The sequence below is a fragment of the Dendrobates tinctorius genome, unplaced genomic scaffold (genome assembly GCF_039654945.1).
Source record: "Dendrobates tinctorius isolate UK_male_01 unplaced genomic scaffold, ASM3965494v1 ptg000059l, whole genome shotgun sequence".
NCBI classification, from domain to species: Eukaryota; Metazoa; Chordata; class Amphibia; order Anura; family Dendrobatidae; genus Dendrobates; species Dendrobates tinctorius.
The window spans coordinates 451,265-471,965 of NW_027361727.1; the positions used below are offsets into that span (position 1 = coordinate 451,265).

General features: G+C 44.7%; 1 protein-coding gene and 1 long non-coding RNA gene across 2 annotated transcripts in view; one reads left to right on the forward strand and one right to left on the reverse strand.

Moving 5' to 3' along the window:
* Positions 1 to 20,701, reverse strand: part of LOC141092267 (uncharacterized) — a 91,519-nt gene that overhangs the window by 27,267 nt on the left and 43,551 nt on the right. Inside the window, exons 2-3 of the long non-coding RNA XR_012232742.1 lie at positions 19,607 to 19,931; positions 17,337 to 17,466 (exon numbers count right to left, since the gene is read on the reverse strand). This is a non-coding gene — a long non-coding RNA (uncharacterized lncRNA). The remainder of the gene's footprint in view (positions 1 to 17,336; positions 17,467 to 19,606; positions 19,932 to 20,701) is intronic.
* Positions 12,891 to 19,973, forward strand: LOC141092266 (protein kinase C theta type-like). Its single transcript, XM_073578260.1, has 7 exons — positions 12,891 to 15,409; positions 15,728 to 15,819; positions 15,928 to 15,990; positions 16,508 to 16,646; positions 17,253 to 17,444; positions 18,670 to 18,798; positions 19,420 to 19,973. Exons 1-7 carry the CDS (start codon positions 15,242 to 15,244, stop codon positions 19,756 to 19,758), a joined length of 1,122 nt encoding a protein of 373 aa, XP_073434361.1. The 5' UTR covers positions 12,891 to 15,241; the 3' UTR covers positions 19,759 to 19,973.

Genomic DNA, 20,701 nt, shown 5'->3' on the forward strand with positions numbered 1-20,701 from the left:
TTTTTACACGTTTTGATTTTGTGGTTTCTTTTCTTCCTGGAACTAAGAATGTCAAGGCAGACGCCCTCTCTAGGAGCTTCTTTGCTGATTCTCCTGTGGTAACCAAGCCTGCTACCCTCTTAGGCGAAGGGGTAGTTCTTTCTGCCATCTCGCCCGATTTGAGACGTGCTCTGGAAGAGTTCCAGGAGGACAAACCTGAGCGTTGTCCCAGTGGAAAGTTGTATGTTCCTGACCAGTGGAAGAAGAGAGTGATGTCTGAAGTTCATTGCTCTGCTTTGGCTGGTCATCCAGGTATTTTTGGTACTAGAGATCTGGTGAGTCGGTCTTTTTGGTGGCCCTCCTTGTCTCGTGATGTCAGGAATTTTGTGCAGTCCTGTGGGACGTGCTCCCGGTCTAAATCGTGTTCTCGCTCTAGTGGGTTGTTGATGCCTTTGCCTGTCCCCAAGAGGCCATGGACTCATATTTCAATGGATTTCATCTCTGATATGCCTGTCTCTCAAAGGATGACTGTTATTTGGGTGATTTGTGATAGGTTCTCTATGATGGTTCATCTTGTACCACTCCCTAAGTTGCCGTCTTCCTCTTAGTTGGTGCCCCTGTTTTTACAACAGGTGGTTCGCTTGCACGGGATTCCTGAGAACATTGTATCTGACAGAGGAGTCCAGTTTGTGTCTAGATTTTGGAGAACTTACTGTTCCAAGCTGGGAATTCAGTTGTCCTTCTCCTCTGCTTTTCACCCTCAGACCAATGGGCAGACAGAGAGAACAAACCAGACCTTGGAGTCATATTTGAGATGTTTTATTTCTGCTGATCAGGATGATTGGGTTTCATTTTTGCCCTTGGCCAAATTTGCTTTAAATAATAGAGCTAGTTCTGCCACTTTGATGTCACCTTTTTTTTGTAACTTTGGGTTTCATCCTCGATTTTCTTCAGGGCAGGTGGAGCCCTCGGCCTGCCCAGGTATTGACACTGTGGTGGAGAGAATGCACCAGATCTGGGACCAAGTGGTGGATAAGTTATCTCTCTCCCAGGAAAAGGCCCAGCGGTTTTCCAACCGACATAGGACCATTGGTCCCCAGTTTAAGGTTGGTGATATGGTGTGGTTATCATCAAAAAATATTGCTATGAAGGTGGCTTCTCCTAAGTTTAAGCCTAGATTTATTGGACCTTACAAGATTTTGGAGATTATTAATCCGGTCTCTTTTCATTTGGCTCTTCCTGTCACATTTAAAATCCATAATGTGTTCCATAAATCTTTGTTGAAGAGGTTTGTTGAACCTGTTGTTCCGGGGGTGGCACCTCCAGACCCTGTATTGGTTGAAGGTAACATGGAATATGAGGTAGAGAAAGTACTGGATTCCCGTCTGGCTAGACGGAGACTCCAGTATTTGGTTAAGTGGAAAGGTTATGGTCAGGAGGATAATTCCTGGGTCTCTGCCTCTGATATTCATGCCAAAAGATTGGTGCGTGCCTTTCATCGGGCTCACCCTGATCGCCCTGGTGGCATGGTTGAGGGTTCGGTGACCCCTCCTCAAGGGGGAGGTACTGTTGTGAGTTCATTTTCCCCTTCACTACTGAGGCCCGAGGAACTCCCTCTTCTGGTAAAGAAAGGTAGTGAGCCTGATTATCAAACACCTGAGTCTGATGATGATGACTGGCTGAGTGGAGTCACTGACTGGATATAAGGCTGCCGACGCCCTTCTGCCCTGCGGGTGATTTCTCTGTGGGATCCTTGGAGACCAGTCTGAATTCCTGCTCCTCTAAAGCTAAGTTTTCTGCTCGGCTTTTTGCATTTGTGCTTAGACTTTGTTTTGCTTTGTTTTTCTGGATTTCTGCCATTCCCTGCTGGGGTGTGCTGAATTCCTTTAGCTCTGTCTTCTGAAAATACCTGAGTGCTGATTTAGTTTTTGAAGCCTAGCTGCTTCAGGGTCTTTTTCATATCAGCTTGTTGGCTTATGTCTTTGATAGGGTTTTGGCAGATTGCAGACAGCAACCTTCCTTTCCTGTACTGTTTAGCTAGCTTGGGCCCCATCGTTTGCTCAGCCTATCTTTCTATCTGTGTGAGTGTTTTTTCATCTTGCTTCACCGTCATTATATGTTGGGGGCTGCCTTTTGCTTTGGGGTCTGCTCTGGGGCAGTTTAGATTTCCTTTTCTGTCTTTAGGCTATTTAGCGCTCCGGCTGTGATCGAGGGGTCTAGGGCATCGTAGGAACCCCCCACGGCTACTGCTAGTTGTGTTGATAGGTTCAGGGGTCTGCCAACTTCTCTGGTTTTCTGGACGTAGCTTCTATTTTTGTGTCTGCCTCCTACGGTGACTCAATCATAACAATAGCCTATGTCAACCACCAAGGTGGAACCCGCTCCAACGCCCTGATGCGGATAACGGAACGTCTCCTTCAGATAGCAGAGAAAAATTTTCTATCTTTAACCGCGCTCAACATCAGCAGAAAAGACAACATGAAGGCAGACTTTCTAAGCCGCAGGGCCCTAAAGCAGGGAGAATGGGCTTTAAACTCAGACATCTACAACCAGATTGTCCACAAATGGGGTCAACCGGAGGTGGACCTCTTTGCCACCAAAGAAAACAGGAAGGAAAAAACTTTCTGTTCCCTAAATCCCAGGGAAAATCCACTGGCCGTGGACGCCCTCCTAATAAAATGGGACTTCTCGCTGGCTTATGCTTTTCCACCTTTGAACCTTCTACCTCTGGTAGTGAGGAAGATCAGGGAAGATGGGGCAAGAGTCATATTGATTGCCCCATTCTGGCCCAGAAGGACCTGGTTTGCATGGTTGAGGACCATGTCAGTAAGCGATCCTTGGGTAGTGCCGAACCTTCCAGATCTCCTCTACCAGGGGCCAGTCAACCACCCACAAGTAGCAGGACTCTGTTTGACGGCATGGTGTTTGAGAGGACGCTATTGAGGGATAGAGGTTTCTCAAAAAATGTAATCGATACACTCCTGAAAAGTAGGAAACAAACCACCACAGGTATCTATGCTAGAACCTGGAGGCGATTCCTGTCCACCTGTGAGTTTAATATCAGGGATGGAATAGACTGTAAAACAGATTCTAGAATTCCTCCAGAGGGGTCTCGAGTTGGGCCTTTCCACTAGTACATTGAAAGTACAGGTTTCAGCTTTAGGGGCTCTATTTGCATGCGACATTGCCGGTAACCATTGGGTGGCGAGATTCATTAAGGCAGTTACCAGATCGAGACCCATACTCAAAGATAGGTGTATACCTTGGGACTTAAATTTAGTCCTGACAGCCATGACAGAGAAACCGTTTGAACCTCTGGATTCTGCTTCACTAAAAATGATATCACTTAAGACAGCCTTTTTGGTAGCAATAACATCTGCACGTAGAATAGGCGACATACAGGCACTTTCCAGATTGCCTTCTTACAGGATAGAGTAATCCTAAGGCCAGACCCGGCATACCTTCCCAAGGTAGCATCTCATTTTCATAGGACACAAGAAATAGTTCTGCCTTCCTTCCTCCCTAATCCAACCAATCCTAAAGAACAAAAACTTCAGGCTCTAGATGTTAAGAGATGCCTACTTAAATATTTAGCAGCCACAGATCCTTGGAGGAAGGAGAACGCATTATTTTTATCGTTCCAAGGTCCCAGGAAAGGGTATAGAGTGTCAAAGCGCACGTTAGCGAGGTGGATTAAGGAGGCTATCTCTCTTGCCTACACAGCAGGTGGCGGTCCGGCTCCACAGAACCTGAGGGCGCATTCCACTCGTGTCATGGCATCATCCTGGGCAGAGAGATCGGGAGTATCAATTGACCAGATATGTAAGGCGGCCACCTGGTCATCTCCTTCCACCTTTTTTAACCACTCTCGGTTAGACATGGATGCCTCCTCAGATCTCACCTTCGGGCTAAGGGTGCTGCAGGCTGTAGTCCCTCCCTAAATTAGTTTACATCTCTGTAATTCTCTCGTGGTGCTGTCATGGGAGTCCGAATAAAGTATTAAGTTACGTACCGGTAACGGTATTTTTCGGAAGCCCATGACAGCACCCTTAGTTCCCTCCCTTGTTCACGTATAAGGGTGCACCCCTTTAGAGGATTGTTTTCGCAAGTTCACCTTATGTGGGAGATGGTTTAAAGAATTGTAAATAGGATAGATAAGTTGTATATATTGTGTATATGCGGTGTACTAACCATGGTAGCCTCTCAAGCTCTGTAATCCAACTGATGCGTGGGAGAGGTGCCGCCCTTTTGTATCTGTAGGTTTCCTGTTCCCGAAGGGCGGATCCCCTCTCTCGTGGTGCTGTCATGGGCTTCCGAAAAATACCGTTACCGGTACGTAACTTAATACTTTTTGCACCGCCACATTTTGAGAGCTATAAATTGTTCCATATTCTGGCCCACAGAGTCATGTGAGGACTTGTTGACGTTTTTATTGGTTCCATTTTTGGGCACATGACATTTTTTGATCACTTTTTATTCTGATTTTCGGGAGGCAGAATGAACAAAAACCAGCTATTCATGAATTTCTTTTGTGGGGGGGCGTTTACACTTTTATTTTTGCATCACTTTATTCTGCGAGCTATAACTTTATTTTTTCGTTGATGATGCTGTAAGGCGGCTTGTTTTTTGCGGGACAAGATGACGTTTTCAGCGGTATCTCGTTTATTTATATCCGTCTTTTCGATAGCATGTTATTATTATTATTTATTTATATAGCACCATTGATTCCATGGTGCTGTACATAAGAAGGGGTTACATACAAATTACAGATATCACTTACAGTAAACAAACTAACAATAACAGACTGATACAAAGGGGACCCTGCCCTTTCGGGCTTACATGCTACAGGATGGAGGGGAAGGAGACAGCAGGTTGATGGGTTGCAGCACTTCCGGTGTTGGTTGAGGTGAAATCTCCGGTAGTGGTGAGGAGGCAGCGGGGTCATTGCAGGCTGTAGGCTTTCTTGAAGAGGTGGGTTTTCGGGTTTCGTCTGAAGGATCCGAATGTGGTTTATAGTCGGACATGTTGGGGCAAATAATTCCAGAGGATGTGGGCTATTCGGGAGAAGTCTTGGAGGCGGTTGGGTGAGGAACGAATAAATGTGGAGGAGAGAAGGAGGTCTTGGGATGACCGGAGATTACGTGAGGGAAGGTATCGGGAGATTAGTTCAGAGACATAAGGAGGAGGCAGGTTATAGATGGCCTTGTAGGTTAGTATTAGTAATTTGAACTGGATACGCTGAGGGAATGGAAGCCAGTGAAGAGATTTGCAGAGGGGAGAAGCAGAGGAGTAGCAAGGAGAGAGATGAATTAGACAGGCAGCAGAGTTAAGGATGGACTGGAGAGGTGCGAGGGGGTTAGCAGGGAGACCATAGAAAAGGATGTTGACGTAGTCAAGGTGGGAGATGATGAGGGCATGCACAAGCATTTTAGTAGAATGAGGGTTGAGGAAAGGAAGGATTCTGGAAATATTTTTGAGCTGGAGGCGACAGGAGGTAGAAAGGGCTTGGATGTGCGGTTTGAAGGACAGGGCAGAGTCAAGGGTTACTCCGAGGCAGCGGACTTCCGATACTGGGGAAAGCGTGATGTCATTAACTGTGATAGATAGGTCAGGTAAGGAAGATCTGTGAGATGGAGGAAAGATGATGAGTTCAGATTTGTCCACAATGAGCTTGAGGAAGCGAGAGGAGAAGGAGGATACGGCTGATAGACAGTCCGGGATTCTGGGCAGCAGAGAGGTGACGTCTGGGCCAGAGAGGTAGATCTGAGTGTCGTCAGCATAAAGGTGGTACTGGAATCCATGGGACTTTATGAGTTGACCCAGGCCAAGGGTATAAATTGAGAAGAGTAGGGGTCCTAGAATAGAGCCTTGGGGGACTCCAACAGAGAGAGGGTGGGATGAGGAGGTAGTGTGGGAGTGGGAGATGCTGAATGTGTGGTTTGAAAGGTATGAGGAGATCCAGGATAGGGCGAGGTCTTAGGTTATTCCACTTTTTGTTCCGTGTTATGATAATAAAGCATTGTTTTTTTGCCTTGCTTTTTTTTAATGGTATTCACTAAAGGAGTTAACTAGTGGGACAGTTTTATAGGTCGAGTCATTACTGACGCGGCGATACTAAATGTGTACTTTTATTGTTTAGATATTTTTATTCAAATATTGATTTAATTATAGAATATTTAATTTTTTTATTATTTTTTAAAATAATTTTACAATTATTAAAAATTTTTTTTTTTAATTTCATTCTTACTTATACATTTTGTCCCACTATGGGACACTCATTTTGTTAAGACGTTGCTTCTATAGCATGCAGATCTGCATGCTATAGAAGCTGTCAGCGCTGCAGCTTCTGTACACTGACCTGTGAGACTTCCTGACATGCACTGCGCATGACAGGAAGTCTCTCCGGCCTGGAGACTCGCATGTCCTCATAATGATAATTGTGACGTTTTAGGTAAGAGCTACGTCGGAGAGTGGACCCTCTGGATCGCGGATCCGGAGCCCCTGGGCCGAGCACTCCAGGTGAAGACCGACCCCTATACAGGGATCGTTTGGGGCAGGACCACAGGGGACGGAAGCGCGACAGCCGGAACCAAGAGGGACGGCTCCACGGACAAATAAGGACTAGGAAGGAGGTTGGCTTAGATACGGGCCCGGGACTGACGGACAGAGGAATGAGACACAGTTCAAGGCCGTGAGACAGAACGTGGACAAGAGGAACTACAGAGGCATGTAACACAGGGCACGGCAGGGAGGCAGAGCATGGACAAGAGGAACTACAGAGGCATGTAACACAGGGCACGGCAGGGAGGCAGAGCATGGGCAAGAGGGACTACTGAGGCATGTAACACAGGGCACGGCAGGGAGGCAGAGCATGGGCAAGAGGGACTACTGAGGCATGTAACACAGGGCACGGCAGGGAAGCAGAGCATGGGCAAGAGGAACTACAGAGGACTGTAGCGGCCAGAGGGTGCAGGAGACTACACGATCATCAGGCGTCCTCCTCACAGCGAGGACGCCTGAAGTATCCTAGCACCCGGAAGTGCGTCCCCCTGTCCTGCCCCTCAGCGCCGCCCACCGCTGGAGGGAGAGAGCGGGAGGGGGCGCGTGCGCGACAGGGAGCGGGTACTAGGAGCTGCTGTGAGGAGGAACGCAGGACGGGCGCGCGCCTGGACGGGGGCGCGTAGGTAAGGAGACGCTGCGGCGTGCGCTACTGCTGGGGGGGCATCGGCGGGCATAGCCGCCGATGTCACAATAATGGGTCTCCATGGCAGCGATCGGGAACCCGTGTTATGTCGCGGTGTCTCCGATCCAAAGGCAGAGGAGCTGTAAGCTGTAAGCCCCTCTGCCGGCTCTGGAACACTGCGATCATGTTTAATCGCAGTGTTCCGGGGGATAAAGTGCCGGAAGCGGTCCGTGACCGCTCCTGGCACTTAGTACTGGGTGTCAGTTGCGAGAATCAGCTGACACCCGGCCGCGATCAGCCGGGCTCCCCCCGGTCTCAACAGACCTCACACGGACAGCGCTCGGATCAATGTTATTCTATTGAGCTGTTCAGATAACACCACTCTCTTCGGTTTTTCCGATGAGACTCACCTACTGAAGCCTATGGGTGTTCAAAAAAAAATCAGTATATCATATGTTTTACATCCAATTTTTAAGGACACATTGGTCTTGTAAAGTTTATTTACTGCTGAATAATAACACAGAAGCCATACGGATGGAAAAAAGTCTGCACAACATAAGGATAATAAACAGGGATATGACAAAAAGGATAAAAATTGTAACTTAACCCCTTAAGCCCCAAGGGTGGTTTGCACGTTCTTGACCGGGCCAATTTTTACAATTCTGACCACTGTCCCTTTATGAGGTAATAACTCTGAAACGCTTCCATGGATCCTGGTGATTCTGACATTGTTTTCTCCTGACATATTGTACTTCATGTTAGTGGTAAAATTTCATTCAAATAACTTGCGTTTATTTGTGAAAAAAATGGAAATTTGGCGAAAATTTTTAAAATTCACAATTTTCCAACTTTGAATTTTTATGCCCTTAAATCACAGAGATACAGCACACAAAAAACTTGATAAGTAACATTTCCAACAGGTTTACTTTACATCAGCACAATTTTGGAACCAAAAGTTTTTTTTGTTAGGAAGTTATAAGGGTTAAAAATTGACCAGCGATTTCTTATTTTTGCAACACCATTTTATTTTTACGGACCACATCACATTTGAAGCCACTTTGGGGGGTCTATATGAGAGAAAATACCCAAAAGTGACACCATTCTAAAAACTGCACCCCTTAAGGTGCTCAAAACCACATTCAAGAAGTTTATTAACCCTTTAGGTGCGTCACAGGAATTTTTTGAATATTTAAAAAAAAAATAAACATTTAACTTTTTTTCACAAAAAAAATACTTCAGGTTCATTTTTTTTATTTTACCAAGGGTAACAGGAGAAATTGGACTGCAAAATTTATTGTGCAATTTGTCCTGAGTACGCTGATACCTGATATGTGGGGGGAACCACTGTTTCGGCGCATGGCTGAGCTCAGAAGGGAAGGAGCGTTGTTTGACTTTTTCAATGCAAAATTGGCAGGAATTCAGATCGGACGCCATGTCACGTGTGGGGAGCCCCTGATGTACCTAAACAGTGGAAACCCCCCACAAATGACCCCATTTTGGAAACTAGACCCCCAAAGGAACTTATCTAGATATGTGGTGAGAACTTTGAACCCACAAGGGCTTCACAGAAGTTTATAACGTACAGCGGTACAATTAAAAAATCATATTTTTTCCACAAAAATGATCTTTTCACCCCCAATTTTTAATTTCCCAAGGGTAACAGGACCTATAAGTTATTTTGCAATTTGTCCTGAGTATGCTGATACCCCACATGTGGGGGTAAACCACTATTTGGGCGCATGGCAGAGCTCGGAAGGGAAGCAGCGAAAATTTGACGTTTTTGGCTGGAATTGAGATCGGACACCATGTTGCGATTGGAAAACCCCTGATGTACCAAACAGTGGAAACCCCCACAAATGACACCATTTTGGAAACTAGACCCCCCAAGGAACTTATCTAGATGTGTGGTGAGAACTTTGAACCCCCAAGAGCTTCACAGAAGTTTATAACGCCCGGGCGTGAAAATAAAAAAAAGTATTTTTTCCATAAACATGATCTTTTAGTTCCCATTTTCTTTTATTTTCCCAAGGGTACAAGGAGAAATTGGACCCCAAAAGTTGTTGTCCAATTTGTCCTGAGTACGCTGACACCCCATATGTGCGAGAAAACTACTGTATGGGCACACGTCGGGTCTCGAAAGGGAAGTAGTGATGTTTTGGAATGCAGACTTTGATGGAATGGTGTGCGGGTGTCATGTTGCTTTTGGAGAGCCCCTGATGTACCTAAACAGTGGAAACCCCCCACAAGTGACCCCATTTTGGAAACTAGACCCCCTAAGGAACTTATCTAGTTGTGTGGTGAGCACTTTGAACCCCCCAGTGCTTCACAGACGTTTATAACGACCGGGCATGAAAATAAAAAAATCATATTTTTTCCACAAACATGATCTTTTAGTCCCCATTTTTTTTTATTTTCCCAAGGGTAACAGGAGAAATTGGACCCCAAAAGTTGTTGTCCAATTTGTTCTGAGTACGCGGACACCCCATATGTGGGAGAAAACTACTGTATGGGCACACGTCGGATCTCGGAAGGGAAGTAGTGACGTTTTGGAATGCAGACTTTGATGGAATGGTCTGCGGGTGTCATGTTGCTTTTGGAGAGTGCCTGATGTACCTAAACAGTGGAAACCCCCCACAAGTGACCCCATTTTGGAAACTAGGCCCCCTAAGGAACTTATCTAGATGTGTGGTGAGCACTTTGAACCCCCAAGGGCTTCACAGAAGTTTATAATGCCCGGGCATGAAAATAAAAAAATCGTATTTTTTCCACAAACATGATCAATTAGTCCCCAATTTTTTTATTTTTCCAAGGCTAACAGGAGAAATTGGACCCCAAAAGTTGTTGTCCAATTTGTCCTGAGTACGCTGATACCCCATATGTGGGAGTAAACTACTGTATGGGCACACGTTGGGTCTCGGAAGGGAAGTAGTGACGTTTTGGAATGCAGACTTTGATGGAATGGTCTGCGGGTGTCATGTGCGTTTGGAGAGCCCCTGATGTACCTAAACTATTGAAACTCCCCACAAGTGACCCCATTTTGGAAACTAGACCCCCCACGGAACTTATCTAGATGTGTGGTGAGCACTTTGAACCCCCAAGTGCTTCACAGAAGTTTATAACGCCCGGGCGTGAAAATAAAAGAATCATTTTTTTCCACAAAAATGATATTTTTGCCCCAAATTTTTTATTTTCCTAAGGGTAACAGGAGAAATTGGACCCCAAAAGTTGTTTTGCAATTTGTCCTGAGTAGGCTGATACCCCATATGTGGGGGTAAAACACGGTTTGGGCGCATGGCAGAGCTTGGAAGGGAAGGACCACCATTTGACATTTTCAACTCAGAATTGGCTGGAATTGAGATCAGACGCCATGTTGCATTTGGAGAGCACCTGATGTGCCCAAACAGTGGAAACCCCCGATTCTAACTCCAATCCTAACCCCAACACACCCCTAACCCTAATCTCAGCCCTAACCCTAACCCTAATGGGAAAATGGAAATAAATATATTTTCTTTTAATTTTATTATTTTTCCCTAACTAAGGGGGTGATAACGGGGGGTTTGATTTACTATTTATGGCGGTTTTTATTTTTGGCGGCTGTCGCACGCTAAAAGACGCTTTTTATTGTAAAAATAGTTTTTGCATCACCACATATTGAGAGCTATAATTTTTCCGTATTTTGACCCACCGAGTCATGTGAGGTCTTATTTTTTGCGGGACGATTTGACATTTTTATTGGTACCACTTTCAGGCATGTGACATTTTTTGATCGCTTTTTATTCTGATTTTTGGGACGCAGAATGAACAAAAACCAGCGTTTGATGAATTTCTTTTGGGGGGGTGCGTTTACACCGTTCCGCGTGCGATAAAATTGATAAAGCTGTTTTAATGTTCGGGTCAGTACGGTTACAGCGATACCTCATTTAGGTCTTTTTTATGTTTCGTCGGTTCTATGCAATGAAAACTATTTTATATAAAAAATAATTATTTTTGCATCGCTTTATTCTGCGAGCTATCTTTTTTATTTTTTCGCTGATGATGCTGTATGGTGGCTCGTTTTTTGCAGGACAAGGTGACATTTTCAGCGGTACCATGGATATTTATATGCGTCTTTTTGATCGCGCGTTATTGCACTTTTTGTTTGGTGGTATGATAATAAATCATTATTTTTTGCTTCGTTTTTTATTTTTATTTTTTAAGGGGTTGGGCTAAAGGGATTAACTAATGGGACAGTTTTATAGGGCAGGTCGTTACGGACGCGACGATACCAAATATGTGTACTTTTATTGTTTTTTGTTATTTCCAAAAAATGAATTTATTGGGAGAATTTTTTTTTTTTTTTCTAATTTATTTGGCGATTTTTTTAAAATTATTTTAACCCTTTTTTTTTAACTTTATTACCCTGTCCCAGGTGGGACATCACTGTCCTGTAACAGATCGCTGATCTGTCACATCACAGATCACTGTGACAGATCAGCGATCTGTCACAGGCAGTGCAGCAGGCTTCCTCGTGCCTGCGCTTTGCAGGCATGAGGAAGCCAGCTCCCTGCAGGCCCCCGAAGGCCCCCGTCGCCACGTTGGATTCGGGGGCCTGCAGGGAAGGAGTCCCCCCGCAGCAGCGCTGCACATTGCGCTGCCGTGGGGGGGCCTCAGGGAAGCACGGAGGGAGCCCCCTCCCTGCAGATGCTTCCCTTTAACCCCCGACACACCGCGATCGTGTTTGATTGCGGTGTGCAAGGGGTTAACGAGTCGGGGGCGGTCCGTGACCACCCCTGACACATTGTGCCGGGTGTCAGCTGTGATAATCAGCTGACACCCGGCCGCGATCAGCGGTGCTCACCACGTGGGTGCCGCTAATCGCTATGACGTACTATCCCATCCCTGGGAATTAAGTCACAGGGCACATGGACGGAATAGTACGTCATATGGCAGAAAGGGGTTAAAACAATTAACATGAAATTTACTAGAAAGGTTAATGGTATCAGCATAGAATTCTTAGACATTTCAGTCTCTATAATTAACAATGGAATCATCACTAAAAACTACAGAAAACTACTCTTTCTTTGCAGTAAGAAAGTGCCCATCCTCCACATGTAAAAAATCCAATCCACACAGTCCATTCTTGTGTATACGATGCACAAATAATATTATGGAAAACCTCACGCAACAGGAGATGGAATTAAAAGAAAAGTTAACAAAAAGAGGGTACTCAAAAAAATGAAGTCACAGAACCTCTGAAGATACGAAGCCCCAGTGAGGCCGGTTTCACATTTGCGCTTTATAGCGCAGTGACGGCCTGCGCACGGCCGCCGCTAAGCCCCGCCCCCTGCTGGCTCCGTGCCCGCCCCATCCGGTCATCGCCGCCTACTAGCGCACATGGGCACTTGCGATCTGCGCACCCTATCTTTAGCATAGGGTGCGCAGATCATGCGCTGGCAGGATTTTGGCGTGCGCTGCGCACTTTTGAAAGTGCTCCCGTGTGCGCCGAACGCAGCATGTTGCATTTCGGCGCGCTCGGTGCACCTTCAAAAGTGCGCAGCGCACAGCAAAATCCTGCTAGCGCACGGCCAGCGCACGATCTGCGCACCCTATGCTAAAGATAGGGTGCGCAGATCGCAAGCGCCCATGTGCGCTAGTAGGCGGCGATGACCAGATGGGGCGGGCAGGGAGCCGGCAGGGGGCGGAGCTTAGTGGCGGCCGTGCGCAGGCCGTCGCTGCGCTATAAAGCGCAAATGTGAAACCGGCCTGAGCTGCCATATTCTAAAGATGAAGAAAGAATAAAACAAAAAACAAACGGATTTTCTAAACACAGTCCTTTATACGCAGCTATAAAATCAGCCATTTATAAAAATTGTCATATAATTGACAATTATCCAGGTTTTAAATTAGAAACGCAATCACAATAAAAAAAGATATTTCAGTGTGGAGCCGCTTTAGTGATCGGAAAACCACCTGGTTAGAAAATTCCACACCAAAGGAAATTAGATGCGGCAATAGCACAATTTGTACTGACGTCATGATAGAGTCGGGCCAGAAGAAGCGTCAGTCACAGTGCGAAACATCGGGTGCCACATAATGTTGCCTGCATGCACGTCCCATCTACCGCTGCATAGAAATAATGTATACGAGCATTTCACTTCCAGAGTGACTGACACTCTTTTCTCTGAAGATGCTGTATGTGGACTACACCTTATAGAGTGTCCAGCACTGCCGTTATGGTCGGATATCCTGGGAGATCCATTATATACAGCTGATCTCCTAATGCAGCCAACGGATTCCTAGCGCCGGACAGTTTCTTTTCACTTTTTACCTCGCAGTAATAATACAGTAACATTACATCCACAGAGAGATAAAGTCATGCAACTGCGTCATCCTATGGCTCCTACAGGGTAAAATATCACTGTGGACAAAACGCCAGTGAGTATAAAATCCACTGGAGAATGTGGAGACTTTATACACTGTTGTATGTAGGTAAAATGTCACTATGGCCTCTACACAACACAGGGCTGTGGGATGGAGGCGGTGGGGGCACAATATGGAGTTGTTCCTATTTTCATTCATGTGCATCACTGCAGATTTGCACCCATCAGCCATAACATAAAAATCACCTGTCTAATATTCTTGGTACTCTGGTGACCTGAGTCTCCGATTCTTATCATATGTTTTTCTTCATATATTATTTTAATGAGATCATGTCCAGCAATTTTGCACACTGAATAAAAAAACATTATGTATTTGGTTATTAATCTTTGTATTTATTGCTGCATCAGTTCTTGTTTTTTTCTAGTGTTCACAATTTTTTAAATAGTTAGATGCAAAACATTTAGGGACCTTGAGTAGGATCTTGAAATATGCTAAATATGTTACTATGAAAAGCTAAACTTTTCTTATACTAGGGTGTCTGATTATGGCAAACTTAGTCCTGCAGCAGCCGATGACATCATCGCTTACACTCTGGCAATCACCTAGTATTGTGACATCATCGCTTACACTCGGGCAATCACCTAGTATTGTGACATCATCGCTTACACTCTGGCAATCACCTAGTATTGTGACATCATCGCTTACACTCTGGCTGATGATGTCACAATGGTGATGATGTCACAATACTAGGTGATTGTTAGGTTAAGGATTCCGATGTCGCTGTTCTTACTTTACCTTCATCGGTTGGAGAGTGAAGACTACTTTTGCGCACTTAGCAATTTCGTTATTATTGATATTAACTTATCATGGGACGAAAAAGGAAGTGTGGTGAAAAGAATAAGAGGCGTGCTAAAAGGAGTTGCATGGAAGAGAATTTTTCCCAGAGAGGAGAAACTTCTCAGGACATTGTACAGGACGTACCTGTTGAGAAGACAGATGATCCCTGTACATCATTTTCTGGACATCCTCCAGAGAAAAACGCCCTTAAAAAGGGGAAAAAAAGAGGGAACACATCTCCTGAGAAAGGAGATGAAACCCCAAATAAGAGAGGAAGAATGGTGGAATCTGAGAGTGGAAAGGATGTTACCTCTGAAATATGGTTTAGCTTATCAGCTAAAACCAGGAGCTCTCACTTACATCATGAGCAAGTTGAAAATCAAAGTTGTAGAGAACAACTTAAGAGAAAGAGGACATCTGACACTGAGACCACCACAAAGAGAAGACGTGAGAGTGATAAATCCATCAATCAAGCTCCAGAAGGTAAAGTCTATAGTCATTTAGTCACAGGTTACATCCATGCTTTATATAAAGTGTTCATTTATTTTACAAAATGTTACCTAATGACATAATCTTATCCCGTACATCTTGCCGCATACATAAGAGCTCTCCACTTTCTATACTTGGGGCTCTCCAGCCAGAACTTGGTGGTAACCAGGTTCATCATAGTTCATAGTTCATGATAGATTTAAAAAAATTGCCAATTTATTGTAGCATTATACATGAGCACGACTGTAAGATTGTTAGTTCTTATATCTGTTTTCCGTTCTAGGTGTAATCGGTGCTCAGACCACCAGCCCTTCAGAGCAAGTGACTGCCTGTCTTTCCCTGGAGAGTTTCATCTTTACCAGGAAGCTTGGAGAAGGCGGCTTTGGCAAGGTGATGCTGGCAACACATCAACCCAGCGGACTTCAGCTGGCAGTCAAGATGGTTAAGAAGAGGGAATTGTTGGAGAATTGTAAAGACATCCTCCGCATAGAGAGAGATGTCCTAGAAATTACTGAAGACAGCAGATTCATCACACATGTCTATGGCACATTCCAGACAGCGGTAAGAGACTCTTCACTTTCTAGAAATTCTCTCCTTTCTCCCCATCATGTCCATTTGATTTCATTAGATTGCAAATTTAATCTTTGTTTGTGCAAATGAATGGACCTGCTGCTTGCTCTGTGTGCCTGTATGCCCTGGGCGCCATTACTGATGGCTATTAGAGGATTTTGACTTAGTTTTACCCTGGACACCTCTGCAATGTGTGCAGACACAGACATGTCTTCTGGATATACAGTATAGGTCCCAGAATCATAGTAAATGTTATCAGGATGGATAAAATCTGCATTATTTACCATCATCTTCCCTCCTCTCGCACAGGACTATGTATTTTATGCCATGGAATATCTGAGTGGTGGCGATTTGGCTGCATTTATCCGTTCCAGAGCCCCCCTAGATGTCTGCACGATCAGGTAAGAGAGCAGCCGCTCTGTGACTTCTGTGGCCGCTGTCTCCCCTCATAGTTATTAGTGGTTCAGTAGAACAATTAATGCTGATAGGAGTTTTTTCTTCCTTTTTAGGTTCCTTGCAGCAGAAATCTTGAGTGGAATAGAGTTTCTCCACAGTCGGGGGATTATTCACCGGTAATAAGTCATTTCTTGTTTTCTACGTAGGGAAAGATTTACTATGGGAAATAGTTAACAGTGCCAGAATTGTGGTGTTATTTGGCTAAAATTCTGGTGAACATGACGTGTACCACCTTTATGAAATGTTTTAGACACTTTTGGGGCTCACTTGAAGAGGGAACAAGGCTTTTATGGAAATGGGAATAGTTTGATGGGAATCCATGTGGCTTACAATGTCACAACGTGCAACTAAACTGTAACCAGATTTTTGTGAAAATTATTGGTTCTAAGTAATGAAAACAATAGTGGTGTAACATCAGACAAAAGTCTCTGAAGATGCTCCTAATGTGTCATACAGACACTGTGATGAATTTGTCGCGTTTTCAGACATCCTGGTATATGTCTACACAAGATAGGATTAGTGAATCTGCCCCCAGTGTATAGTGAGTGGTCCTGTGAAGCCCCCACAGCAACCCAAGCACTACAGCTGATTTATGATCTGACTCACAGAACTATTTTTCTTTCTTTTTTTAAGTGATTTAAAACCAGAAAACATTCTTCTGGACGGTGATGGACACGCTAAGATTGCTGATTTCGGCCTTGCTGCTATGAATGTATTTGGCTCTCAGAAGATCAGACACGCTTGCGGCACTCCTCGATATATGGCTCCTGAGGTGAATATTTGACTACTAATATCTATTATTATCCACCTGCAATTCTCATTTAATGTGGAGCTTTGTGGAATTACAGATCTATCAGCACAGCGCTCACATTTACTAACGTTATCTAATAGATGGACTGTGTAATGGCCCCCATATATATTAGACTAAAGTCAGCCGAACTGGCCAATATCAGAAGGATAAGCCTAGGGCAGCACGGTGGCTCAGTGGTTAGTACTACAGTCTTGCAGCTCTGGAGACCTGGGGTCAAATCCCACCAAGGATAATACCATGTTTGTGTGGGTTTCCTCCGGGTTCTCCGGTTTCCTCCCACACTTCAAAGACATAGTGATAGAGAAAGCACTGTATGTACAGCACTGCGGAATAAGATAGCGCTGTATAAGAAAAGCATAATAAACAGAAAAAAAAACAGTTTACTGTGTACTGGGGCTTCTCGACTTGAGAGGTAGCTATCAACCAAATTATCTTTTGGCCGACATGTCATATGTATGGGGGTTTAGGTGTGAAAAAACACTACCAGTAAACATGGACCGTGGTACTTTTCTCTCTCCCAGGATGAACAATGTACTAACTTACTCTTCTAATCTTATGTTTCCACAGATATTTCGTCAACAGCCCTCTAATAATATGGTTGACCTGTTCGCTTTTGGGGTCATAGTCTTCCAAATGGCCACAGGCTCTTACCCGTTTTACTCTAGTCAGTGTCCTCAAAGACTTGCCCATTCAGTGGCAAAAGATAAACCTTGCTATCCGCACACCATGGATTCTCAGCTCAGGGATGTCATAGAGAGAGTGAGTAAATGGACACTTCTACCTGGAGACATAGGAAGGATAGACCAGTCAGGAGATTTGATAATACACCGTACATTTCATCACCACTGTGTTGGGTATTTCAGCTTTATCCAATACAAGGAATGGGGACAATGCTGGAGCCCCGGGACAGCCTCTCCTATATGTACACTGTTCTTATCTACAGGCCAGTTTATACAGTAAAGAGGCTGCGGTGTTCACCAAAACCTCTTCACACAGCTAATCATCAGGATTATTGGGTATCGGCCCCAGACTGATCGACTACTGATGGCCTATCCTGTACTATCCTATCCTGTACGGTCCTGTCCTATCCTGTACAATCCCGTCCTGTACCATCCTATCCTGTACCATCCTATGCTGTCCTGTATTATCCGATGCTGTCCTGTACAATCCCGTCCTGTACCATCCTATCCTGTACCATCCTATGCTGTCCTGTATTATCCGATGCTGTCCTGTACAAACCTGTCCTGTACTATCCTATCCTGTACTATCTTATCCTGTACCATCCTATGCTGTCCTGTACTATCCTATCCTGTACTATCCTATACCATCCTATCCTGTACCATCCTATGCTGTCCTGTACTATCCTATCCTGTACTATCCTATCCTGTACCATCCTATGCTGTCCTGTACTATCCTATCCTGTACCATCCTATGCTGTCCTGTACTATCCTATCCTGTCCTATCCCATCCTGTACTATCCCATCCTGTACTATCCCATCCTGTACCATCCTATCCTGTACCATCCTATGCTGTCCTGTACTACCCTATCCTGTACTATCCTATCCTGTACTATCCTATCCTGTACTATCCTATCCTGTACCATCCTATGCTGTCCTGTACTATCCTATACTATCCTATCCTGTACTATCCTATCCTGTACCATCCTATGCTGTCCTGTACTATCCTATCCTGTACTATCCCATCCTGTACTATCCTATCCTATACTATCCCATCCTGTACTATCTTATCCTGTACCATCCTATCCTGTACTAACCCGTCCTGTACCATCCTATCCTGTACTATCCTATCCTGTACTATCCTATCCTGTACTATCCTATACTATCATATTTGTTTCTAGCAATGGTTGTTTTAAGAAATTCATCTTTCTGTAAGAAAGTGAGAAAATAATCCTGTTACTGCTGTTTTTTCTGAGATTATTTATATTATTACTTGTGTTATAATAATGGTTCTTCTATATTTGCAGCTCTTGTGTAATTCACCAGAGAAGAGGCAGGTTCTTTGCAGCAATCTAAAAGGACATCCATTCTTCTCGCCCATAAACTGGGAGGAATTAGAGGCGGGAAGGTCCCGTCCACCATTTACAATGACACCTGTAAGTGCACAGCGCTATTTTATTATAATGTCACCTCCTCGTCTGTATAATGTGATAATATGTGTAAGAAATACTCAAATAATGAGTAACAATCCTACGTAGTGTAGGCCAGAATGTGTTTATCCTCCCCTGCTGGTAAATGGGTGGAATTACAGTATGGGGCAGGATGGACAGGCTTTTACATATTTCTCAAAAGTGTAATTATTGTCCCCAATTCTTCAGAAGGCCACTTAGTGAATAACTTTGATCTGCTAGGCTGCGTTCACACTGTGCATTTTTTTCTACGAAAAAGAACCATTATGCTCTGGACATTTTTGTGGGAAAAACACAACAAAAGTATGCATTATTGTTGACACTGAGTAAAAAGAACCCAATGTGGTTGCAACATGTGAACACAGCTTTATGGTGCAGCTGTAGCAGATGTGGATACCGCAGATTGCCAGGCAGCACCAGGAGTTGACTTGTTCTCAAGCTGCAAGTACCGATGCATCATGGCGCTTATCGGCAATCTGCACACGGTTACCACGGCTCATCCACAATCTGTACAGCTGTCCTCGGGAGGGGACGGATATGATTAAATACCTAATGAATTAACCAGACTGATTTGTCTTTCTTCTATAGATCCCAGTTATGGAAACCAACAAACAAACTGAATTGCACCAAGTGATGTCTGACACTGAAGCTCAGAAGCCACCTGTAACCCCGGAGGACCAGCGGCTGTTCTGTGGCTTCTCCTACATGAGCAAGCGGTGGAAGAGCATTAACAGCCGCAGCAATGGAAATATAACGCAGCCCCCTCCCCCAATACCTGACTACTGGCTCAGGAAGGCGTGGACCTGGGTGTGGTCTGAAGAAAGAGGCAGGGTCTGTAGGAATCCCAACCCCGAGTTCTTCTATCTTCTCTGTTACATATCAGTCTCCTGCATTCTCATCTGGCTGGCAGGCTACTTGGAGATGTAGGACCATCATACTACAGGACGGCACGGTGGCGCAGTGATTAGCGCTGTTAGCGAGCAGCACGGTGGTCTTCGGTGTAAATCTGGGACTCCATCTGCACAGAGTTTGTATGTTCTCCCCGTGTCCGTGTGGGTTTTCTCCGGGTACTCCGGTTTCCTCCCACAACTCAAAACATACTGATAGGAGAGAAAAATAAAATGATTAATTATTGAACATCATCATCCTGTATCTCGTGTATTTCTGTATTTATTACCAGTGTGTGATCTATAGAAAGGTGGTAACACTGCACATTGTCATGGGTTTCACATACTATTACTTATCCTCTACATTACACATCTGTAAGAATTGATGTCCACAGTGACATAAAACATGAATTTCTGAGTAAGAAGGTTTTGGGCCTCTAGTAGTCTGCACAGTTACGATGTAACACGTAAACTCACCGGCTCCTTCCTACAGCCCTCCCTATATGTTGTCATTGCTTATTCCTGAGGACGGGGTTGTGTTGTTACTAGAACTCTGGGTTTTCTGTTACTACGTGTGCTATGAGGATTTTCTTTAGCTGTATATGTACAGCGGATGTTGGTTGTGAGTGCATGGAGCGGGCTCAGGAGCCGAGACCGCGCCCTACAAGGCGGCAGAGGGTTGGATACACAGCTGACTCACATTATCACTCACTTCCATCTCCGCATGAGGCCTAATGTCCATCAGTCACTAATCTATTGTATATCTGTCCCATCAAAAGTAGAATACAGTTACATCAGTCACCCAATAACTTGGGAGTGCAGTAACGCCCTGACTACACGGGTGGAATACTCTAGCTGCAGGACTCTGCTGGTGATACCCAGCACAGAATGGCACAGTATGGCGCCACATGGTAGAGAATTATCATGACATGCACTGTACATAGCAATGAGGATATTCTGGGAACTGGGTGATATGTCTGCCG

What these genes read in the sequence shown, in the direction of transcription:
- LOC141092266 (XM_073578260.1), top strand. Translation starts at nt 15,242, where the DNA reads ATGCTGGCAACACATCAACCCAGCGGACTTCAGCTGGCAGTCAAGATG. An exon ending in AGTCGGGGGATTATTCACCG is followed by an intron (nt 15,991 to 16,507) that starts GTAATAAGTCAT and finishes TCTTTTTTTAAG; the next exon opens with TGATTTAAAACCAGAAAACA. An exon ending in TCAGGGATGTCATAGAGAGA is followed by an intron (nt 17,445 to 18,669) that starts GTGAGTAAATGG and finishes CTATATTTGCAG; the next exon opens with CTCTTGTGTAATTCACCAGA.